Source organism: Rhinopithecus roxellana, chromosome 1 (genome assembly GCF_007565055.1).
Source record: "Rhinopithecus roxellana isolate Shanxi Qingling chromosome 1, ASM756505v1, whole genome shotgun sequence".
Lineage (NCBI taxonomy): Eukaryota > Metazoa > Chordata > Mammalia > Primates > Cercopithecidae > Rhinopithecus > Rhinopithecus roxellana.
Genome location: NC_044549.1, coordinates 89,595,627 through 89,621,228, shown reverse-complemented (window position 1 = coordinate 89,621,228; position 25,602 = coordinate 89,595,627). Strand labels below are relative to the sequence as shown.

The 25,602-nt window shown below is 45.0% G+C and overlaps 1 protein-coding gene across 1 annotated transcript in view; it reads left to right on the top strand.

Moving 5' to 3' along the window:
* The window catches only part of SRGAP3 (SLIT-ROBO Rho GTPase activating protein 3), a 267,671-nt gene that overhangs the window by 214,605 nt on the left and 27,464 nt on the right, over positions 1-25,602 (top strand). Inside the window, exons 12-18 of the mRNA XM_010369901.2 lie at positions 1,383-1,485; positions 7,145-7,205; positions 8,006-8,083; positions 17,683-17,817; positions 19,573-19,678; positions 19,878-20,105; positions 23,006-23,085. Of these exons, the coding sequence (XP_010368203.1) occupies positions 1,383-1,485; positions 7,145-7,205; positions 8,006-8,083; positions 17,683-17,817; positions 19,573-19,678; positions 19,878-20,105; positions 23,006-23,085 (791 nt within the window). The remainder of the gene's footprint in view (positions 1-1,382; positions 1,486-7,144; positions 7,206-8,005; positions 8,084-17,682; positions 17,818-19,572; positions 19,679-19,877; positions 20,106-23,005; positions 23,086-25,602) is intronic.

Sequence of the window (25,602 nt, the reverse complement as noted above, 5' to 3'; positions counted from 1 at the left end):
AAATAAGCCAACATAGGTATATGCATGGTGAGCAATTCTGGAAACAGGTCCAGTGTTTGTGGCTGTTTCACTGGTGAACTGTGGTATGGTTACCCCTCCCTGTGGCCAAGAGTGGAGCATACTTTAGGAACGGAAATCCTAAAGTAAAGCAAGACACTTTCAACCTGATCCCATAGCAAAGGTGACTGGGGTAGATGAGTCCTTGGTTGGAAATTAAAAAGTGCCCTAAGGCTCCATGATGGTGGTCTGGTAGGAAAAACCCTGAACTTGGAGCCAAAGAGTCCTGGGTTTGGGGTCCAGCTCTGTCAGTTCTCCTTCACAGGAGGCTTCAGTTTCTGCCTCTGTAAAATGGGGCCACATATACAGGGTTGAGGTGGCATTAAATATAATAATGGATTTGAAAGTGGTTTAATTGAAAATGTTCTTGAGGCTGGGTACAGAGGCTCACGCCTGTAATCCTAGCACTTTGGGAGGCCAAGGCGGGCAGATCATGAGGTCAGGAGTTCAAGACCAGACTGGCCAACATGGTGAAACCCTGTCTCTACTAAAGATACAAAAAATTAGCTGGGCGTGGTGGTGCATGCCTGTAATCCCAGCTACTTGGGAGACTGAGGCAGGAGAATCGCTTGAACCTGGGAGGCAGAGGTTGCAGTGAGCTGAGATCATGCCACTGCACCCCAGCCTGGGTGACAAGGCAAGACTCCGTCTCAAAGGAAAAGAAAAAAAAGAAAGTGTACTTGACTAAAGAACAGGATATTACCATCATCCTGGTGTCACCCAGGGACCCCAAAGAAGTTGCAGCCTCCCTCATGGTATCAGTTTCTTCATCTCTGAAATGAGAATAGTAATTGCCTGGCTCTTAGATCAATGAAATAAAGATTAGTCAAGTGCATTTGAAATGCCAAGAGGCATTAGGAAGATCAGTGCCCTGGTACATTGGGAGTTGAGACTTGGTGATAAATTTAAGCCAAAATAATGAAAATTAACCCTCACAATCATTTTTGAAAGTCTCTTGCTTTCTCAGGCTACAGATTACATCTCTCTCCCCTGATTCCCCCTCCATCTGGTCAGCTTTGCAGGATGGCAGCCTCTGATTGGAGTTTCAGTGGTTTCTTGCACATGTCCTATTTTCCCCCTAAGATTTAGAATGCATTTGCGTCATGTAAGAGTTGCTCCTGCTTGGCATTGTGGGTAAATTAAGATCTCCTAAAACATCCAAAGGCCTTCAGATGGAACATTGGAAACCAATGTCTTGGCGGGGGGTCAGGGGCTTCCATTTATATTTTGTGTTCCCCTTTAGTCGTGGGTTTTAAGAGCATCTTTCCCAGTTGTATGTTTATGTTGGTTGCTTTCTTGATTTCTTTTGTTCCGTTTTCCCCTAGGCCCCCCTGTCTTCCCCCTAAACCACAGAAAATGAGGAGACCTAGGCCTCTCTCAGTGTATAGCCATAAACTCTTTAACGGCAGTATGGAAGCATTCATTAAGGTACTTGCTGGGGAGCCATGGAGTCCGCGAATGCACCCAATGTAATGGCAGCCTCTGTCCTCCCGCCTCCCTGCCAGCAGACAGCCCTGTCCTTGGCCAGGCCCTGTGGAGCTAGTTCCTCACTGCAGCCTACTCTTAGCTTCAGCAAGGACTTTTCACGGGAGCCGCTGTAGCCTCTAACTGGTTGCTTCTAAGTGCCCTGCGCAATTCTCAGCCCTGGGGGGTAGGGATCAGATCATGACAGAACCCAGGGAAGTCCAAGGGGGGTAAAATACCAGCACAGTGGGCCCAGCCAGCCACGCTTCATTGCTTCAGCAACTGCAGTCCTAACACCTGAGGGATAGTCAGAGAAACCCCATTTCCTCACTTCACACCTACGTCTCCCAGGAGAAGCTGGATTGAAAGCAACACAGAGGAAATCCCTGTGGGTATCAGTGTGTTTTTATACATGTGAATTTTTTTTAGTTGCATATATACCAGCAAAGGAAACATATACGATTTTTATGAGAGAAAATCCTCCCACCTGGTTTGCTTTCCATTAGGTGGTTTGGGAGAAGGGAGAAAAGTTGAGGTTGTCCCTTTTGAATTCTAGGTTAACCCTTTGTACCTTAAACTAAGTAGTTTGGCTAGGAGAGTTTCTCTTTTCTTTTCTCTTTGGTGTAAAGGATATGAGATTAAGTCATATCAGATATAATGACTCAAGGGAAATTAAGAAGATGATGGAGAAGCGAAGAGCAGAAGCTGGGGAGATACTTGAGGAAGGGGAGAAGCACTCTTAACATTACTTAGAGGAAGCGGGGAAGTCCCTGCAACTGATTTGAGAGCCCACTACCTTCTAATGAAGACACTCTCTGCAGAGAAGATGATAGATATCAATCAGGAGAAAAAGCAAAGGCCCCTGGCCTTTGCCAATGATTTGGGGTTTATGGAGGCTGCTCGTGCTCTGGCTCTCTACTCGTGATCCTCAGACAGGGTCCAGCACAAGACTTGCAGGACAGCAAGAGACTGGATATGGGTTTGGCCTTAGGCAGGGGAGGGGGTAAGCAGGACCAGCCTGGGTCTCAGGACTGTCTCTTCTTGTGGGCTGAGTTCTGGGGAAGGGAGAGTAAGGAAAAGGGAAAGTGGGAGACCAGGGCCCAAGTTGGGACTGCCCAGGGGTGAGGAATGTCAAGGGCTGCTGTAGGATGCCTAAGAAGACCAAAGTGTAGAGGATTCCCAAAGGGAGGGGCCCATGGGTGTATCAGGAAGGAAGATCAGGAGGTGACCCAGAGGGAGTGGTTTACTGGGTCATGGGAGGGTGGGGCTGTGCCAAAGGAATCTTCTGTCTCCATCCTTCCTCCTCTCTCCCCCAAGACTTTCTTCTTTCACCCTTGCCCATAAAAGAGCCATGGTCCATGGCCGAGAGGGCACTAGTTACTCTCCCTTCCCTCAAGGAGCCAGTAGTGGAGCTCGGGAAATTTTAAATACAAAAGGCAGAAAGTGGAAGGTGATTTAGGATGAGCAACTTGTGAGTTATCCCCACATAAACAAGTTTAGGATAGGTGCAGTGGCTCACACTTGTAATCCTAGAACTTTGGGAGGCTGAGGTAGGACGGCTTGAGCCTGGGAGGTCAAGGCTGCAGTGAGCTACAGTTGTGCCACTACACTCCAGCCTCAGTGACAGAGCAAGACCCTGTCTCGAAAATAAACAACAACAAAAAAAGAATTCAGAGCAAAAAGAGCTATGAGCTCAAGCACAGTAGACTTCTGGAGGGGCTTTGAAGGAAAGGTGGGAATGCAGAGGAGAATAAAAGGACAGAAGGAATTATTGAAAGGAAGAACAGAAGAAATGAAGGCTCAGAGACAGGGACATCCTCAGTTTGCTTACGTCTTTGGAAATGGGTGATCAGTCGGGATACTTGGAAGGAATCAACTCTTATCTGACAGTATTTGACAAGTAGTTGTTCTGTTAAGTATTTTTGTAATAGAGAGGTCCTATATGTAAGATGTGACTATAAAGTAATCTGACTTTATTCCTTCTGACCAACACATCATAACCTAGTCAACCACATGAGCGTTTGCCCCTTTGAGGTAGTCATCTTGGGAAGCCACCTTCTTATCTGAATGTGTCGGCATTGCTGCAGCTGCTTTGGTCAATCTTCTTTAGAGCCTGGAGCATGGCCTTTACCAGTGGGGCCAAGACTATGTATTCAAATGGACACCTTGTCTTTGGAATAGAAAGCTCCGTTTGAAGCTGAGCTTTGCGATGCCATTGGAGGTGCAAAATGGCAAGAGGAATATGCTACAGTGGGGCTGTTCCACTGGCTCTGAAAAGAACACCCCAGCAGCGACAGGCCAGAGCACTTGAGCAGTGGCAGCACTGTTGGAATAAGTGCATCACCTCCTAAGCGGAAAAGTTGGAGGAATAATACTCATTTGACTGGGAAAAAAGGTGTGTTTGCTAAATACTATTTCATTCATTCATTCATTCATTCATTCATTCATTTATTCATTCATTCATTTATTTATTGAGGCAGTCTCGTTGTGTCGCCCAGGCTGGAGTACAGTGGCACAATCATGGCTCACTGCAGCCTTGACTTCTTGGGCTCAAGTGATCCTCCCACCTCAGCTTCCCGAGTAGCTGCGGCTACATGCGTGCACCACCATGCTTGGCTAATTAAAACAAATTTTTTTTTTTTTGGTAGAGACAGGATCTTACTATGTTGCCCAGGCTTGTCTTGAACTCCTGGGCCCAAGAGATCCTTCTGGCTTGGCCTCCCAAAGTTCTGGGATTATAGGCATGCGCCACTGCGCCTGGCCTTACTATTGCATTGCTTTATAGTTGCACTGTACTCATCACATACCATCAGCGCAGTTCCACAAACTCATACTGTGCACCTACTATGAGCTAGGTGGTCGATGTTTTACAGCACAGTTCTGCTGTGAAAGGTTATTAACTTTCAGAGAATGAAAAGGCAGTATAATGTATTCAATCTTTCAACTATTGAGAATGGATTTTAATTTTCTATTATAATTCACATGCCATCTGAAAGAACATTGAACTAAGAGTCCCCAGCTTTGAAAAACCACACCTGTGAAAAGGTTTTTAATAAAATAACATCACTGGGACTTCACAATTATAATGGCTTAGAGGGACAAGGAAGCATCCCTGGGTTTAATAATCATAAGTAAATGTTGCCGGAGTTTGATTTATACATTTCTCGGACCCTACCTGAATAAACAAGAGCCTTTCAAAATCCTTGATGTTTTTTCCTCCTCCTCTCAGACAAAAGGAGAACTCATTTTTGTAAGAGCCAGTTTTGACGCCCAGGAGGTTCACCTCTGGGACAAGGGGAGAATCCTCATCTTGTTTCTGTAAAATAAGCATGATAATTACCTACTTCATGATCCTTTGTGAGGAGGATTAAATGAGCCAATATATGTTATGTTTCTAGAGCACTGGATGGCACATAGTAAGCACTATGTATTACCTACGATTATTAGCATTAATTTTAGCATATTGCTCATAGAGCCTGTTTGACCAGGCTGTTTACTCAGTTCTGGGATTCTGGTAGATTTAGTCAGCATGTCAAGTAGCAGACAGTTCCAGTTGTTGAGATACTGAGAACTGGACAGATGACACTAACTAGAAAGCACACATCCTCCAGGAGCCTGGATGGGACAAGTGCTCACCCCAGAGACAGACCTGCTGCACAGTGGAAAGAGCTGACGGCACTCCCCTGAAAATGGGCATTATCAGTGGCTTTTAGTGAAAGTAAAGGCTCCCGTTCTCCCCCAAGCTCATGAAGGCATTCTGACTCAACTTCCCTTCCTCCTCCAGGCCTTTCTCAGCTTTTGTATTCCTTAGTGCCAGTGTAAGGGTCAAGAGGGGAGGAAGGAGAGCAAAGTCAAGTGGATACCCAAGAAAAGCAACTAAGGGTGTATGGCAGGGAAACATGGGAAGCTGTTTGGAATTTGGCATCAGGTGGAATCCTATGGGCCTCTATCCAGAGGGTACCTTGTAGACATGATCTTGTTAGAACTGAACTTTTTACCAACAGTGAGGGTTCTTGAGCTGAATTCCGGGACATTGTTCCAGTAGACATAAAGGTGTATTTCTCTCCTTTTTGTGGGCAGCTGGACATACCTTATGGGGTCGTAGGTAGGCTTTTGTCCATGGGTGCATAAACAGTCCCTTTTGTTGAAGAGAAGCTAGGTACAGGGACGGGAATGGGTCCAGTCCACACAGTTGCTGCTGTTTCACAAGGACTGAAAGAGGCCCCCATGTCAACTGGTGTCTGGGAGGGCAGCTAAGGCAGCCACATGGGAAGGCTGGCTGGGCGGCTTCCAGAAGTCCCATGAGGCTCCCAGGCTCACGGGTGACCCTCCCCACAGGCCGGCTATTTGACAGGCTCCCCAGGACCTTGGCTGGCTGCCATTGCATTTCGGCGTTCACGGACTCTGAAGGATCTGCTTACTCTAACTGATCTTATTCCTGCATAATCTTTTCTTTTTCTCCTGCTCTGCTGCCTGTTTATTTTTTGTTATCAGAGGAAGAAGAAATGCTCGAACCAGGAACCAGGTATTTACTAGAAAGGCCCATTAGCCCCATTCACCGCGATGGAAACTGTCTTTAGTGCTGACTTCCAGAACAGAGCCCACCTTGCCTGTTGCTGATGGGTCCATATTCTTGTCCTGTCCCTGGGCACAGTCAATCAAGGAAAGAATTCACAGGTGGGGTGTGGAGGAGCCAAGAACGTATCCAAATCCATGCTGTCTTCACAAGAGCATATTACATGTGCCTCATTGTGTACTCACCTTGTGAGAAGGCTAGGCCTTTGATTTGGCCCCTTTTAAAGAAAGTTTAAAAGAATTTGATGCTCTTTAAGTGACCTGGAATAACAGAGAGGTCAACCAATAATGGAATCCAAAAGAAAATGTCTCCCCTCGCCACAATCGTTTGTGGCTGTAGACCAGTCTAGGAAGATGTCATTGAAAATACATTCACATCCCAGGTGCCTGTGTTGAGAATTGCATCTTTTTCAGCCTTTTAGAGTAAGGTTGGCCCCTAGATCGCCAATGGCTGACATCAGCTGCCTCTAGAGCTTTTCCCTGTGACATGTTTATTGTTAAATGCAGTATGCATCTGGGTGTTTAGTTGTGACTTCATGAGTAGAACTGGTCTTCCCTTCTTAGAGCTCAAAATTTCCACTGGGGGCCAGCCTTGCTTCTCCCATGGTGTGCCCTTAATTCTGACATCAGGTAAATAGGATGAGGACTTGATTCTTGAGCACTGAGAAAATAGTGTTGAGTTGGGACAAAGTGGAGGGGGAGGCAGAGAACTCGTCAAGGCCAGACTCCAGCAGCCTCAATGAGGTGGTTCCCTCTCCATTGCCCAAGTGGGCCTGCCAGGCCTCCTGAGCCCAGGTTCCTTTCCAGTTGGATAAGAAGACAGAGCATTTCTTTAAAATGATCATAGCTATGCCTTTTTGTGCACACAGCTGAAGACTCTCTATTGTAACTGTCTGTGGAGACTTTAGGATTAGCAGTTCCTTGCTTGTTTTCCTACTAATCTGATGGTACTAATATTCTGGCTTGAGTCTGTAATCTGTGTTTGCAATGTCTTTTTCCTGTGATGGTTGTCAGGTCCCATAAAACTCACGATTTTTCTTTTCTCAAGGATTCAGGACAAGCTATACCACTTGTAGTCGAGAGCTGCATCCGTTACATCAATTTATATGGTAAGCTGGATCTTGGGCCAGTGTTTTCAGCAATATGCAGAACAGGTGCTAGGCTGTTCTGATAGGAAATGAGATTCTAATTTGTCCTGGAAGACTTCCCATCACAGCTCTGCTTTTGAGGGGGAAAGTACTGCACACAGCAGCTGCTCTTCTGAGTGCTGCTTTTGAGTGTGTTGGGGGATGGAGATCATGGTGAGAGGATCCAAGAACTAGGAAAACCAGAGAGTAGAAAGGGCATGGACAAGAGAACTCAAACCTACAGCTCTGTGCTTTGAGCACTGAATGGAGTTTGCCAATAAATCAGCTAATACTACTAGATTATAAGCTCCATGAAGGTATTAGGTTGATGCCAACGTAATTGTGGCTTTTGCCATTACTTTTGAATGGGAAAAACTGCAATTACTTTTGCGCCAACCTAATAATGGTGTCTGGGATTTGTTAATTTAACCTCTCCCAAGTCCCAGCCAGAATGTACTCTAGAGTCTAGCTCTTCTTGAAGGCAGAACATGTCTGTGTACAGGGAAGGAAAGGTATTGATACAGAACTTCTTGTGGCCTTTTCCTTTAAGCTCAAACAGAAGATCACAGATTATGAAGCAGATGTGTCCAAGGATTGTGGCCAGCTGTACTTCACATTCATAGGAAATGTACTTGGAGACATTCATAGGAAATGACTCTGTTATAAAGAATCGGGGGAAGAAAGGGACAAGCAATGGGCAGAGTCACTGGTATTCCCAGTGGTCTAATGAACTCAAGGTCTCATGGATTTACTACTTCTTTTTCTGTATGTTTCTTTTTTAGGACTCCAGCAGCAGGGGATCTTCAGAGTGCCAGGATCTCAGGTGGAAGTCAATGACATCAAAAATTCCTTTGAGAGAGGTGGGTGCAGAGTGACCATCTTAAGCTTGTGTGTTAAGCTTGTGGCCAGGGGAAGCCAGGGTGATGTTCACATGTGTCTCGGAGCCAGTGGTGTGCAGAAGCTGGCCTGCAGTGGTTTGCAGGAGCTGATTGTGCACATCTCTTTCCAACTTCACATTCAGTGACTTTGTCCTGGTACTTGGAATAAGCATGGCTGGAATGTTTACACCACAGAAATTGGCAAACACTAAGTTCTAATTGTTTCCTGCCAAAGAGCTAACTGTTTAACATTCACCTACCACCAGCACCAGCACCAGCACCGCTACCAGTACTACAATTACTGCTACTACTGCTATTACTACTATTACTGCTTATGGGTGACTCTCTCCAGTGGGCTGCACAGTGGTTGCTGGGAAAGGGTGCCTTGTAAAGAGCTCTGGAATATTTACGTGAATTTGTAAAGGATGATACATTTTAGAATTGGAAGAACATAGAAAACCCTGAGTGACTTTTAGAATATCCTAATTTTTAATTTTTTATGCAGTGTTTTTGGCAAGCCACACATTGGGAGGAAGAGATGATATACTCCTTCCACCCCTGGAGAGATGACCTAGTTCCCATTTTGATTTAAGCAAGGATATGAAAGCTTATTAGAAGTGAGGTGGACCACTAGACCAGGACACATGTGATATATTTGGTATAGCCTCTCTGGGCTTCAGAATCCCTGATAGGAACAGATGGCCAGTGACAGTGTCCAAGCCAAGTAAGGACTCACTGGGTCAGGAAATGCTCAATTCTTCTTACACCTCTGCCTTTGAATATTTAGTGCTTATCTCACTGCTACACTGAAATGGAAAATCCATGCATTTTCATTTGAGGAAATATTTTCAATCCTGCTCCCTGATTCTAGAACAAAACCTAGCATTAGCAAGTCCATAACCTCATCCCAGGGGAGGAAAGAAGAGTTGGAATATCGGTATCCCACATAATATATCTGCCTGCAGTTTTCCAATATTTGAAAAGGTCATGTCTCCACAGTCCACCCCTTCTCAACTCTGATTTACTGCCTTCTCTGAGTGGTTCTGGCACTGAGGACCGCAATCCCATACTCCTTTACTAGCAGTACATCACATCCCGAAAGGTATGGTTTACCCCTGTTGGCTGTGCTCTGAGCAGGCCTCTCTGTGTGCTTCCACCCATAGAATTCTTCCTACTTATTACCTAGCTCCCCTCCCACCCCAAAGGAGCTGCCTGTTGAGCAAATTCTCTGCCTCCCAGTCATCTCCATTCCATCCTGCGGTGGAGGAAGCATTCCGCAGCCCCAAGCAGTACTGCTATGGACCCCAGGCACAGACCCTCTGTGGATATAGGCACTCTGGCTTGGAACCATCTGGAGACAATGAGATTTGTCTGCATGTCATGCTCAGTGGCCTTCTAGGGTCTAGGGGAGCTTCATTTCTGGAGCTTACTCGAGAATCTTGGGTGCTTAGAACCACGGAGCCCCAGGACCCCCTTGCTCCAAGCTCCTACTCAGCCATGTATTCATTCACTCAACAAGCATGCACTGAGCCCTATACCATATAAGGTAATGGACTAGGACCTGGAAATGCAATATGAACAAAACACAGTCACTACTAGTAGGGGAGCCAGTTTAGTCAACAGCCAGTATAATCAGTGCAATGATGGAGTAGGCACTGGGGAGCGTAGGAGCCCCTAGCCCAGCCTGGATGGAGTGGAGAGGAATAGTGAAGCCAGGGAAGGCTTCCTTGGGAAAAATGCCTGAACTGAGGCTTGAAGAGTAAGAGCCAGGGGAAGCAGGGGCAAAGAAAGGGCATTCCAAACCAAGGGAACAGCATGTGCAAAAGCCAGAAAGCAAGAGGCCTCTCCCATCCGCATCCATGGTGCAAGTATCATTTGTCATTGCTCTGAGCCTCTCTTGGCAGCACTGGACAGTCCAATCCATAATGTTGCTTCTTAGTTTTTCCCAACTTCTTACACCCCTGCTGCCCTCTGTTCATTTATAATGAACAGAACCATAGTCTGGAATCTTTGCTGGTTCCCTCCTCCTGGGCTCATCCCATTATACAGAATGCCTTGTCACCCTGCCTTGAATCTCATGGGCAAACTCACTGCATGGTGCCTCCAGCCTGGCAACCACTTTGCCTGGCATTTCCCTGCCTCTCCATATTCTGTAGATAACCTTGTTGCCACAGGCAACCCTACCCTTTCCCTACCCCGGTAGCACTGCTTTTTTCCTTCTTGAATGTGATTTTCTAAGGTCAGCACCTCCTGTCACTTGCTTTGGTGCTTTGCAGGGTTGATGTGCAATTTAAAAGAATTCTCTGCTCCTAACAAGCCTTAGATTGCCTCGGGCAGAGCCCAGCTGGGCAGAGAACACCTAAACTAAATCTCAGCTGCAAAAAATATTTTCTTCTTTTTCTTTCCCTCACGAATGCAGTTGGCCTCACTCCCTCTCCCCATCGTTCCAAAACGAATCTCATTCTCTCGCCAGCCTGGTCCTTCTGCTCCACCTGAGTCGACAATGAAGCATGCTTTCTTCTAAAAGAATCGTTCTAGTATGTCTCTTTTATAAAAATCCTTTCCTGGATTTTCTGGGCTGGCCAGTGCCAGATTTCTCACTTATTCTTTTCTGTTCCTTGACATTCACCAAGCATATGCCCTGGGTTTGGCTCCTAACCTGGCTGACGCTCAGGCCGCCTCCTCCCACCCCTCCCCAGACTAGGGTCTTCCCTCTTCCTGGCCCTCAGCCTGCTTATCTCCATGTTTCCCTGGCGACGGGGTGGCCCAAACCTGGGCCCAGCTCAATGTTTCTCTTCTCGCCCACTCTTCACATCCCACATGGTTTAACTCGTGACTAAATTTCCTCTCCAAACCAGTATGCCATGTTTTTCCTTTCTTCCTGTATTTTATTTATTTATTTGAGATGGAGTCTCCCTCTGTCACCAGGCTCGGCTCACTGCAACCTCCGCTTCCCAGGTTCAAGTGATTCTCTTGCCTCAGCCTCCTGACTAGCTGGGACTACAGGCGTGTGCCCCCTCGCCTGGCTAATTTTTTATATTTTTAGTAGAGACACGGTTTCACCATGTTGGCCAGGATGGTCTCCATCTCCTGACCTCGTGATCCACCAGTCTCAGCCTCCCAAAGTGCTGAGATTACAGGCATGAGCCACTGCGCCCGGCCAATTTATTTATTTTTTGAGACAGGGTCTCTGCCTCCCCCAGTTCAGGTGATCCTCCCACCTCAGCACCCTTCCACCTCACCAAGTAGCTGGGATTACAGGTGTGTGCCACCATGCCTGACTAATTTTTGTATTTTTTGTAGAGATGGGCTTTCGCCATTGAACGCCTGGGCTCAAAGCGATGCACCAGACTCAACCTCCAGAATTGCTGGGATTCCAGGCGTGAGCCACTGCCCCCAGCCTTTTCATTTTATTTTTAAAATTTAAATCCTCTAATCCCTGCAGGGTGCCCATTCTTCACCAGTTGTTAAACAAGTCTTGTTCTTCCTTGGCTCTGTTTTTCCCTTCCCTGGGTAGAGGTCTTCCCAAAGTTCCTTGCTTAAGGCTGTTGAAAGGAGAATGGTTTTCTTTTCTTTAAGCTCCTGAAAAGTGATAACATGTTGGAAATCCACTCCTGGCTTATTATTCCTAAATCACTTTTTTTTTTCCTTCTCATATGAGTCAACCAGAGTTTTAGTTGAAATTCTTTTTGTTGTTGTCGTCAGTAAATCTTAAATTCACTGCTCAAGTTTTGAGCTCTCCCTATAAATCTTGTGGCAAAATGAAGGAGAGAAAAAAAAAACACACATCATGAAAAGGCAAGAATTAGCTGCTGAGCTGTGGAGTGAGCTGTGGTTTGCTCTTGTCTCCCAGAGGGTCCCCCACAAACCTCTCTAGGTGCCCTCTTTGTATGCACAGATGGGAGTGCTGAGGTCTCTCCTTATGTGGAGGGGGTGCCTTGCCAAGGAGGCAGTGGCTCTCTCCTCCGTGCAGATCTACGCAGGGTTTGGATGCGGGGCTAAAGCCATGCCGTATAGGCTCTGGCACACTCTTGACTCTGGATCTGCCCCTTCTGAGATCTGGGTCCTGCCTCGAGAAGAGGGATGGAACCAGGAGATGCTGGGCGGGGTTGTCATGTCGAGGGGCTTGAGGACCTGTGGCCAGAGAAAACTGCCCTCGTGAGAGAGACTGACTCCAGGCTTCCAGCAGCAGGTCTGACAGAGCCTTTAAGCACACACTGTGTGCTCAGTCTCTGCCCTGGGCGCAGCCCTGTCTTAAAGCCTTTGGCAACGCCCAGGTGATCTGGGTAAAAGTAAGCTCCAGGCAGAGCAATTCAGTAACAATGCCACCTCCCCAGGACATTAGCTAGCCAAGTGTGAACATGTCTTTCCTTCAGATTTGCCTGGAATGTTAGCTCTAATTCTCCTCTTGGAGAAAGCCGTCATTCACAGGAACCATCCAGCTCATCTCCAGCTCTGTAAGTCCATTCTCAGAGCCAAAACTGACTAGCTTGCAGAGAGCCAAAGTCCTGGGCTAGTTGAAAAGAATGTTTGGGCAGCTCAATTTATGGACTGAGGGCCTTGCAGGAGGAATGACAAGAACTAATGGCGTATGTATGTGTATGTGTGCATATGTAAAGTCAATATACTAATCATGCTTAACAACAGGAGCTAGTACTAAGCAACATTGAGGAAAATATCCATGTGTTTTTGAATTATAAGACCACAGGAATGATGTGTGGAGCTAATAGGGAAACAGTTTAATATGGTACGGTTTTTGAATTCCTTAGGCTGCTACAGGGATAGAGAGGGAGGCTGAGGAGGTGAGGCTTGGACATCCCCCACCCCAGTTCAACTAAGACAGCTTTGTTCTATAAGTTGAGGTTTCATAGGAACTTCTTTACTGAGAAAAAAAAAGGTTGAGATTTTACTGTAAAGGATGAAAGGAAGGAAAGTAGGTAAATATATACCTACCTACATAAGCAGACATACAATCAGATAGACAGATCCAAAAATCACAGGTAGAAGAAAGTATATCTCTCGGGGCTTATGAGACCTTGGAGCTGCCAGTATCTGTTGTTGACTTTGTGATTGTGGGCACATTGCTTCATCTGCCAGAGCCTCAGCTCTCCCAGAGGAGAGAACGGTGGTATTGGAACCATGTCTCCCTTAGTGACATGCAATGCTGTTGTAAGGGTTAGGAGAGTTCGTATGTACAAATGTTCTTCTCACTTGAGAAGTGCTGTGTGAATACAGGCAATTTTTTGGTGTGTTTATTTTCTCTCTTCCTTCCCTACAAGGAAGTCTTATGGAGGCAGCATTCTCACCTCCTCCAGTGGGAACATTTGAGAGACTGACCTATCCAACACCAGTATCTGGGCCACCATGCATGGTTGTTCACCCTGGACACTGCACAAGGCTGCCCAGCCAAGAGAACAGATGGGAACTGAACTCTGGTTCATGCTCTGTACACTGCAAGCCCTGGTGCAGGAAGGCAGGGGGACCATTCTCTAATTCATACTGAAGCATGTTGGGGCTAGGGAGGCTCTGGCAGTGACATGTATTCACTTCCCACGGAAGCAGAGTAAAGAGATCCAAGGACGAGTTTCCAGTTCTGCTTTTCATTGCTTGCCAGCCCTGGAAGTGCTCTTAGCTGTTCAGGAGGGGGAGCATCCATTGTGCGGATGTCTCTGAACATCTCAGGAAAGCAGCAGAAGGCTCCCTGCTGCCTTTCACCACCCCCATGGAAATTCACAGTGGTGAACCTGCCTAGCAGCTCTGATTAAATTGAAAAGTGCTCCCTGAAATACCATTTGCCCTTGTCCAATTGGCAAAAATTCCAAACACTGACAATATGCCAGGGGCAGGGTTGTGGAAAACAACATTCTTGAGATGGTGGTGTTGGTAGGAATATAAAATGTCATAGCCCCATTGAAGAATTTGACTCTGTCTGATAAAACTGCGTATATGTCTACCCTATGACCCAGCCATTCCACTTCTGTCTACCCTATGACCCAGCCATTCCACTTCTGTCTACCCTATGACCCAGCCATTCCACTTCTGGGAACTGATCCCAGAGATCTGCCTCCATGCATACAAAAACACAAGAATATTCACTGTGGCAATATTTATAATAACCAAATAGTGGAAAGAAGTGAAATGTTGACCCGTAAGAGATTGATTGCATAAATTACGGTCTATCCATGAAGTAGAGTACTTTGCAGCCTTTAAAAAAAATAAATAGAGGAAGATCTCTGCGAACTAATGTGGAGGGATTTCCAGGATTTCTTAAAGAAGTTTATTTAGTATACTACATAGTATATGTATGTATTCTATGTATACATACATATACTACATTCTATGTAAGAAATAAGAGGATATTAAAAATAGGCCTATGTATTTGCTTACACAGCAGGACAAACCAGAAACTAATGAAAATGGTTAAATATAAGGTGTGGAGGACAGAAGAATAAGGATAGGGCTTCTCTGAGTGCAACTTTTGACTTTTGGACCCTATAAATGCTTTGTGCATTCAAAACTGTAAATTTAAAAAAAGGATTTCTAAAAGAAATTTAATACCTAAAATACAAAGAAAACCAAGTATGCCACTTATCAAATTGATAACTACAGAGAGTAACTTTTGAACATGTACTCCAATCATACATTTTTAACAGCTTTATTGAATTACATACCATAAGACTCACCCATTTTTTAAAGTATACATTTTGTGCAAATCAAAACCATAAATATCATCTCACCCCAGTTAAAATGGCTATTATTAAAAAGGCAAACAATAACAGATGCTGACAAGGATGCAGGCAAAAGGGAACTCTTATATACTGTGGGTGGGAATGTAAATTAATACAGCCACTATGGAAAACAGCATGGAGATTTCTCAAAAAACTAAAAATAGAACTACCATACCATTCAGCAATCCCACTACTGGGTATTTATCTAAAGGAGAATAAATCAATGTATCAAAAGGATACCTGCACTCCCATGTTTACTGCAGCACTATTCACAATAGCAAAGATACAGAAGCAACCTACGGGTCCACCAATACACAAATGGAAAAAGAAAATGTGGTGTATAATATATAGTGGAATACTATCCAGCCACAAAGAAGAATGAAATCATGTCATTTGCAGCAACATGTATGGAACTGGAGGACATTATATCAAGTGAAATAAGCCAGGCTCAGAAAGAAGATTACTGCATGTTCTCACTCTTGTGTGGGAGCTAGAACACTTTGTCTCATAGACACAGAGGATAGCATGATAGGTGCCAGATACCGGGAAGGGTGGGTGAGTGGGAGTGGAGAATGAAGAGAGGTTGGTTAGTAGGTACAGACATACAATTAGATAGAAGAAATAAGTTCTCAGGTTTGATAGTAGAATAGGGTGATGATACTTAGCAACACTATTTTGTGTATTTCAAAGTAACTAGAAGAGAGGACTTGAAATGATACCAACATATAGAAATGACAGATATTCAAGATGATGGATACCTCAAATACCCTGACTTGATCATTACACATTCTATGCATCTAACAGTTGCATGTACCCCAGAAATATTTAAAATGTTATATATCAATAAAATAAAAAATACATTTCAATGGTTTCTGTTATATTTACAGAGTTATGCAATCATCATTATAATGTTACTTCAGAACTTTTTCATCCTCCCCAAAAGGAACCTTGTACCCATTTGCAAGTCCCTCCCAATATCCTCCATACCCTGGCCACCAGCCCTAGGCAACCACTGATCTACTTTCTGTCTTCTGACCATATATCTCTTTAGTGGGATATACTTTGAAGATAAAAATACTAACCAATAACATAAACAAAAGCCCTGGAAAGAAATCTCAAGTTGTGTGTAGCAGGTTTATTGTTAGTGGTAATATTGCTATTAAAACTGTTACACTGTTGATTGTGTATTATAGGATAAGGCAGATAAATATATTTATTACTAATATTATTCAGAACCAAGATTTTTATGGTAAGAAAAAATGTACAAATACAAAATAAGTGAAGGTAATGAAAACCTTATTTTATGAATAAGAAACATCAGTATGAACTCATGAAAAAAAAATTCTAGTTCTATCCACTGAAAGGATCTGGAAGCTCTTTATGACTCTTCTGTAGCAATGAGCACACCTAATACCTAGATCTTGGTATCTCGATATAAGACACCATATTTGTTTGCTACGAAAAGCAAACAGAGCCTGCAGGAGAAATGTTTGATTCAACATCTGGATCAAGGAAAGTAAAAAGTAATTGGGGATTTTTTTTTTTTTTTTTTTTTTTTTTTGTCCAGAAAGCAAGGAAGTGCTCAATGGAGGTCATATTAAAAGGACACAAGAAAGTGTACTCTATGGCCAAATTTGGGACAATTTAAGTATTCTAAAAAATACTGATGGTAATGGATAATCACAATTCAGTTAAAAGTTACAAAAACAAGTTCGTAGAAATGTTAATAAAGGGGTGAGGGTAGGGGACATGAAGACAGCTCTTTACAAAAGAATGCCTGCTGATACATGGAGAAGAAATGACAGAATTAGAAAATCACCATTTTGCAATCCCTCGTGGAACAATTGATTTGGGCAAAAGTCATCACTGGATGCTAAAACCACTGGGTGAAACATATTGGGCACTACATGCACACGGTCGTCTCAAATCATCATCATGACACTCTGAGTACCGTTTCACAGATCATACTTATTACAAAGTGGGAGACGATACCTTCATAATGTAGAGATCTGGAGGCCAACACCTTGACCCAGTGATCAAGGTTGGCATCACCAGCAGCAGGCCAGCCTGATGTATGTGCCTTCTAATGGGATGCATTAAGGTGTCCATAACATCACCCATGTAGTGTTCTTGCCAAAAATATTTAATTGGAATCGAATCATGAGAAAACAGACAAATCCAGAGTGTGAGGCATTCTACAAGACAACTGGCCAGGGCTCTTCAGAAAGAGCCGATATTATAAAAAACAAACTAGCAAACAAAAATATCAGGGCGTATTCTACATTTAAAGGACTCAAGAAAAATAACCACCAAATGAATTGTGTGAATGTTGATTAGATCTTGGCTTTGGAAAAAAATTCTGTAAAAGACACCATGGGACAACTGGGGATGTCTGAATGTGGGCTGTATACGAGATGTTCTTTTTGAATGGTTAATTTTCTTAGGTGTAATAATGTGGTTATGTAGGAGAATATCCTTATTCTTAGGAGAAGTTTGTTGAAGTAGTTAGCAGTGGTGTGTTTTGATGTCTACAAAATAATCTCAAATAGTGGAGCAACAATAAATATAAATACAGAAAGAACAAGAAATCAAATATGGCAAGACGAGTGTACGAAAAGGTGATGGGTGTTCATTATTTTATTTTTACAACTCTTCTATAGATTTAAACATTTTCAAATAAGAAGTTGCAGGGAGAACTTTAAACTTGAAGTGGGGGGCCTCATATGTGGGGGAGACTTTTCCCATCTGCCTTTCCTGTGGTTCAGCCTGGGCCAGGTCATCTCTTCTGCCATCTGCACGTTCTCTGACTCCTTCCCAAGCTGAAACATCATCTCGTCTCTTGTTTCCACTCAGGTGAAGACCCCCTTGTGGATGATCAAAATGAACGAGATATCAATTCAGTCGCTGGTGTTTTAAAACTGTATTTCCGAGGACTGGAAAACCCACTCTTTCCTAAGGAAAGGTTTCAAGATTTGATATCTACTATTAGTAAGTATTTCCCAGGTGAAATGATGAGTTCTTTGACAAATCATTGTTGGAGTAGAGCTACAGGCTCATTGCTGTGCTAGGCATAGAGGAGGGATATTATGAAAGAAGAAGTGTGACCTGCATCCTCTTAGAACTGAAAGCAGAAATAAGAAGATGGTTTATAATGAAAGGGCTAATGGGCATGTCATACCCCCTGGGTAGAGAAGGAGCTCAGGGGAGAACCAGAGGAAGACTTGGTTTCGCAGATCAGAGCCAAGAGAGAGAGTGCTGGGAGCAGAGTGTTCCAGGAGGAATGGGCACAGGGGATCCTGAGAAGGGCTAGGGACATAGACCCAGTGGGACCAGCAGGAGGGTGTCCCAGCCTGCGCCTGGCGCAAGAGGTTGGAAGGGGAAAATGGAGCAAGAGGGGGAAGACCTTGAATGCCTTGCAAACATTCCAGAGCTTTTCCCCTTGGGTGATGGGGAGCCGTGGAAGGTCTAGAGGTCAGGTCAGCAGCATGACCAGCAAGGGAAATGGTGAAAGTAAGTTGACTGGGGATTTTCTCTGACATTGCTAGTTAGTTGAGAGAAACTGTTATGTTTCTGTGGATAAAATCAGGAGGAACCCAGTCTAGGGGGCTGATGTCATGGTACCTTGACTCTGAGATACCCAAATCCAAAGTAACCTTTTGGAAATTTTTTTTAAAAATAAGCTTTCAACTTTAGAATATTAGAATTTTAGTCATTGAGAATAAACTTTTAAATTTGATTCACAGAAAAGTTGCCCCACATCCAGTTTCATTTGGGGTGTTTCTCACAGTACTCTGAGAGATATTTGCAGTCAGTAAAGTGTTCCAGGAGATGGTAAGAGAAGAGGGAGGTTTGAGCTCTCTTTTATTGTGTGTGTAAAAGACCCTTCTGTTCCCCATTCCCTCCACACTATTCCTTGCTCATCCTTCCAGACCTTCATACTGCAAGCTCTATTCTAGACTGCAGAGGTCTCACCCTGTCTGAGCCCTGTATCACTTGCTCAGCCAGTGTTTCCCGAACCCCCAAAAATCCTGTTCCTGTGCAGGGCCCTGAGCAAATTTCAGGTCTAGGATGTCCTGGAAACAGGGGTCAGAGATGAGATCCCAAGCATCTGCCAGACTTTGGCTTATAGGTAGTTTGAGAAGTGGTGATTTATTCAATGTTCATTTCCTGAGCAGCTACTATGTGTCAGGCCTGTGCTGCAGCTGGTGTTTGTAAAGAGTTTAATAAAACATGGTCCCTGCCTGTGTCTGTCAAGACTCACAGGTAACAGAAACCCAGCTTAAACCTGCTTACTTCATAAAAGGGAATGCACTGTTCTGGTACCTGGAAAGCTTGGGTCCAGCTGGACTCAGACCTTCACATGGCATCAGCAGATATATGCCCCCTCCATTTCTATGCCAGCTTCACTCTTAGGTGGGATCCTCCTCTCAGGGGCCCCCACTGTGCTCCAGGCTTCCCTCTATCCAGATCCAAGAGGGCACCTCCCTGTGGGATTCTCACAACCGAAGTCCCAAGAGTCGACTCTGATTGGTTCTTGATTAGGCCACACCTCCAGCCCCTCCCTGTAGCCAGGGAGATGGATGCTTTGATTGGCCAGGCCAGGATCACCTATGATCCCCAGAATCAAGAGTAGAGCTGTCTCCCCCATCCACGTGGACTGATATAGGAGATGTGGCAAGTGAACATTTGCTGCTTTACTCTCTGAGGATGAAAGGCATGCTGAAAGGCCCCTTTATGTTACAGAACTGGAGAACCCAGCTGAGAGGGTGCACCAGATCCAACAAATCCTCGTCACCCTTCCCCGCGTGGTCATCGTGGTCATGAGATACCTCTTCGCTTTCCTTAACCAGTGAGTGTCTGGCCAAGGGGCCCCTTTTTGACTCAGGCCTGGACTCCTTTGGGAGGGGGTATCTTGAGGCTTCTGCAGATGCTATTTTTAAAGGAGAACATGGAACCCTCCTGGATTTGTATAGAGTCCCCCAAAAGAAAAAAAACAGGGGAAGGACTTGCCTTTCCCAGATGACTTGTGGGTAACTCCTCTCTCCTAGCCTCTCCCAGTATAGCGACGAGAACATGATGGATCCCTACAACCTGGCCATCTGCTTCGGGCCTACCCTCATGCATATCCCTGATGGGCAGGACCCTGTGTCCTGCCAGGCACACATCAATGAAGTCATCAAAACCATCATCATCCATCATGAAGCCATCTTCCCCAGCCCCCGGGAGCTAGAGGGACCTGTGTATGAAAAATGCATGGCTGGAGGGGAAGAATATTGGTAAGATGCCATTCCTCTTAATATTATTATTATTATCATCATCATTGTTATTTCCATTGAACAGGAACAATAAGAAACGCTTCAGTTTTCTTACTGCTTGATAGTCAGTGCTTCCATATACATTTTCTCATCTGAGCTTCACAGCAGTCTTACATGAGAGAGAGGTACATCAGTTAGGATTCTCTTGGTTACAAGGGACAGACATACAACTCAAATTGCCTTAAGCCAAATGGAACTTCATTGGTTTACTTAGGTAAAACGTCTGGGGGTATATCTTCAGGTATAGCTTCATCCAGGGGCTCAACTGTTACTGCAAGGACTTGGTCCTGCAGTCTCCATCTCTTGGCCCTGCTTTATTCTGTGTTGGCTTCATTCCTGGACAGCCATTTCCTTGGTGGTTGCAAGCAGGCAACCAGCAACTCAAGATCTGTAACTCACTCTCTTAGTATCTTCAATAGAAAATACCCTTTCCTTCCCAAATGTTCCAACACACACTCAATAACTGTTTCATTGCTGAGGTTTGGGCCTGGTGAAGTAATCACCTTGGTAAGGAGATACAATGCTTTAACTGGCCATGTGAGTCACAAGCCCAACTCAGGAAGCAGGGGAGTGAATAGTCCCCACCTCAACTTCATGAACTGAGTATGACACTTACCACCCTTATTTCCTCTCACCTAGGAGTTCTCTTTTCCAGACAAAGTGAGCTCAGTTTCTTTGCGTGTTCAACACCATGTCAACAATCACTAATTGGGGACCTCTGTGTGCCTGGTGTACCTGGTACTACACTAGGCCTTAGGAGAAATATTTTAGAAGCTTTTCAAAGTCAGGGCTTTAAAAGCTTCCCCAGGCTAAGACCTTAAAATGTCAAGACAGGAAAAATGTTTAAATGTGGTAAAGACAGGAAATTCAGGACACTAAATGACAGAGACCAAAACGTTTTTACTATTTCTTTATTTCCAATTCAGGAGAGTACACAGCTATATATTTAGGTATTACCTACACTGCCTTCAGCCAGGTGCCTACAGGGGAGTTTGTTTTTTGATTGTCAAACATTCCTGGACTTTTGAATTGCCTTAGTACTGTGAGCATATTTGGGCAGCTGCTTCAAAGAAGGAAGGTGTTCCGGCTTTTGTGTTTCCTTCCCACATGCCTCCCTGCATAGAAATACTGGGTCATAGTCATGTCTAATCACAGCTCTCGAATCTCGTTTGAGGCACTAGGGAGCAAATCCATCCCTGTTCTGTAACAGAAACATTAAACAGCTGGCAAGCATAATTTCTGGACAAAGAGACTTGTCACACAGTTTTTGCAACCATTACCAGTTCTCTTTTCTTGCTGCAATATATATAATTAGTGTTCTGGGAAGGGACCCACAGATCTTCGTGTACTTATCAAAGAACAATATACAATAACCACACTTTTCTTAATCCTATTTGTTTCCCACAAGACTGTAAAACTATTAATTACATGGTAATTTTGGAGTTTTCACAACCAAAAGGGAGACTTGGCTGAGGGTCTCAGCACAGTAGACAACATTCATTCATTCAACAAATGGTTACCAAGCATCTGTTGTGGGCTGGATTCTGTGCTGGGAGTCAGAGATGTAACCAAACAAGATTGACCCCTGGTGCAGGAGCTCTGATGGAATAGGAAACAAACGGCTCCAGAAGTGGGGCTCCCTGAGCTAGTCTAGGGAAATCAGGAAGGGCTTCCTGGGGGAAGTACAGACTGAGCTGAGACTGCAGAGTGAACTGGAGCCAGCCCAGTGAGGAGTGGACAAAGACCTGGAGCATTCAGTAGAATGAAAAGTAGTTCAGTGTGACCAGAGCATAGCATGTGTGACAGGGGAATGGTGAAGGATGAGGCTCCACAGGTTGATAAAAAATCTTGGAAGCCACTGAGTTTGGTCCTGATTCAGGTGGCAGTGGAGAATTTTTCATAATAAAGTACATATTCCTTTAAATGGCATTGCAAATGTTGCCTTTGAGAAGCCTTCCCTGTCCACTCTTTATAGGTCCTCTCTGCTGTTCTTGTCTCTGCCCGTTTATTTCCTACCTAACACTACATAACATAACTTGCAACTGTCTTATTTAATGGCATATTGACTTTGGTGTTTTTCTTGCCCCTCTCCCTACAGTGTAAGCAACATGAGGCCAGGGACCTTGTCCGCCTTATCTATCATTGCATCCCTCCTACCAGCACACTGCCTGGCATATTATAACTCACTCAATGGCTCTATAAAAAAAAACTGGCTGATTATGTGAATTAACCCTTGCCTCAAGAAGCTTATAATCTAGTAAGGGGGTAGTAGCTGGTGAAATTATACCAGCACATTAACAACTAAATCTGATGGACTGAATTACTCAGCCACCATGCCCATCATGGTTGCCAGTCTAACTCACTGCCTGCATCAACTGGGGCTTTTGCATGCAGAAAGACAGGGCAGCCCTCTTTGGCTTCATCTTACCTCCTGGGATATGTCACCTCAGCTATAAGACAGGAGAGTTAGGCCAGATGAAATAACTCATAGTACTTCAAAGGGTTCTTTTTGTTCTGGCCTGTGGTCCTTCCGATGATAAATGCTGGGGTTTTACCACTGCCCTCTGGATCTTGCAGAACATGTAAGCATTGACAGTCTTCACCAAGAAGACAGCTCAGCAAATTCCAGGGCTAGGAGGGCACTGGGGGAGATATTTGGGAAGCTTCACAAGGAGGAGGCTAGGAGTAGTTTTCTGATTAAGAATCTCCCAGGAGTGGTCAGATGGAAAAGACAGGATGGTATAGGCCTGCATCTGAGCTGCAGGAGGGCCCAGAGGCCAACTGGACTGGCATGAGAGGCTGAAGATGCTGTGAGGGTAGATAACCCCCACAGTGAGTCCCCTTCCCATGTTTCCTTGCAGTGACAGCCCACACAGCGAGCCAGGGACCATCGATGAAGTTGACCATGACAATGGCACTGAACCTCATACCAGCGATGAAGGTGAGTGAGGGGGATCCTGGGCACAACGGATTCTTCCTGGGGCCTCTCACACTGACTTATGTCAGCCCAACCACAGGGCTGGCCCACGTAGACCTCTTCAGCTTTCCAAGTCAGCCATCTGTCCTTCAGAATAGATGAAGACCCAGAAAAAACCTTCATGGCGTGCCCCAAGTCCTGGCATGGGCCTGACACAGAGCAGATCCTCATAGGCTCACGCTGTGTGCACCACACCCCACACCTAGCCCACTTCATTCCTTAATGTGTCCTGCCTGGCCCAGGGACAAATCCTAAGTGACACGAGTTTCCTAAGTAGAAAGCAAGCTCTGTTCCTCCATCCTTCCCCTCTCAGGGTCTACTCTGTGCCAAGCCTGTGCTGGGACTTGGGCACAGGAATGAACAAGATGTCAGTCCTCAAAGAACTCCCAGTCTGTCACCAGATCTTGACAGGTTGGAAGTAGCTTCTCATGGTGCAAAGCGATAATGCCAGATTACAGGCGTGACTGGTGCATTGGGCACCCTGGAGATGAAATCAAAGGGTGATGCTCCTGGGAAGTGTGTGGTGAGAGAGAGAGAGAAGAAAAAGGCCAGTCAAGACCTTTCTCCAGATTCCTCCACCCTTTCCAGATAAGGAGAAGAGACTCAGACTAGTCTTTAGGGAAACTGGACTACATAGACAAGCAATCTGAACCACATGCCAATTTATCCATCAGGCAGAGTAGGCACAGTGCCAAGGGCCCATGGTACTTGTAGAGGTCCACTAAAATGTTTTAATTTATTTTAAAATCAGAAAAAAATGAACACAATATCCAGTCTGGATTATATTTGTCTTTATACTAATGCAGTTGTAGAATATGATTTTTGACTTTTTTTTTTTGAATGGAGGAAGGAACACATGTAGGCAAAAGTGCCTAGGACCCTTGAAAGTTAGAATATGGCCCAGGATGCACCAAGCACCTGGGATAGTTTTCCTTTTTAAACGTCATGGCTTAGCAGTTCTCTTACTTGTCCTTTGTGTTTCTCTTGTGGGACCGGGTCATGTTGGCTACCACATTTGTCAGGAGAGCAGGGCAGGCACTCAGGTGACAGTTCTGGAAACTGACAAAAGAGACAAGACTGATAGATGGGTTTTCACATTCTAGTAGGACTATTTCAGTTGCTAATGACAGAACCCCCAACTCAAATCAACTTAAGCTTAAAAGGGAATAAGTTCCTATACCTGAAAAGTCCCAGAGTTGACATGGCTTCAGGCACAGCTGGATCCAGGAGCAAGGGTGATTTTGTCAGCACTTTGTCTGTCTTCTTGTTCTGCTTCCCTCTGTGCTGGTTTCATTCTCATGCAGGATCTTCCTGTGCAGTGGTCTCTGGCAATTCCAGACTTTCACCATCATCTTACTCAGAGTCTCAATGGAAAAGAGCTTCCTTTCTATAATGGTTCCAAGAGAGGTCCTGGGGTGGAGTCTCATTGGACTGCCTTGAGTCATGCACCCAGGCATGATCCAGTCCCCGTGGCCTGAGAGGGAGCTAATGAGTCAGACCCGGGTGACAGGTACAGAAAAGCAAATCCAGATATCACGTTCAGCTTGATCAGACTCCTGAGAGGCTAAAGTCATCCTAAACTGAGGAATGTGTCCTGCAGAGGCTTTGTTTGGAGATGTGAAGGCTGCCACCTTCTGCTTATTCCTGGTGATTTGCTTTTCTCTTTCCTCCTTTTTTTCTTCTGCGGACCACCTCCAGTTCTCGCCCTCCCTCTATCCCTTTTAACAGCCCCCACCCCATCCTCTCCATCTGTTGCTCTTTTTATTTCTGGATCTCTTTCTGTCCGTCTCTTTATATCTCCCTCTAGCTTGCTCTGTCTCTGTCTCTCTCCTACTCCTGACATTTCCTCTCCTTTGTCTTGACCAAAGCACCTGCCTTCCTGGGGGCTGAGGTCCCTGTCAGTCCCTTTGCTGGTTTTTCCACAGTTCCATGGGCTGATGGGCAGAAGGCTGCTCTGGACACCAGGACTGAAGATGAGGAGGGACAGAGAGAATAGGTCTTGCTGGGTCCGCGAAGAAGCAGTCATGGGACTCACCCAGTGGGGCTTCAGCCCCATAAGAACCACCCCCCAGAAAGTGCTATCTCCCCCTTCTCAGGGTAAAGGTTCACAGTGGCTCCCAGAATGCATGAGTCAGAGCTTTGGGTCCCCCTCCCAGAAGATCCTTCTTCCTTTTTTTCTTTGTGAGGCTGCTGGTTTCTGGGAATGACAAAGGCAGAAAAAGTCATCCTGGAAGGGAAGAAGCCACAGGCTGGGAGAGCCAGTCTCATGTTTGCTGAAGGCTCTCAAAGTATCCTGTGTGTATTAGTGGGGGGTATTGAATCAGGGCACTCTTTGGTGAAAAATCAATTGCATTTTCTAAATGTTACATTCATGCTGTCCCTGGCCAAACAGTGGCAGAATAGTGAGCTGCAGAGACAGTCAAGGGGTTACCGTGCTCAGAAAAGAGAGACCTGGAATTGAAGCACAGAGGGAGTCCTTAT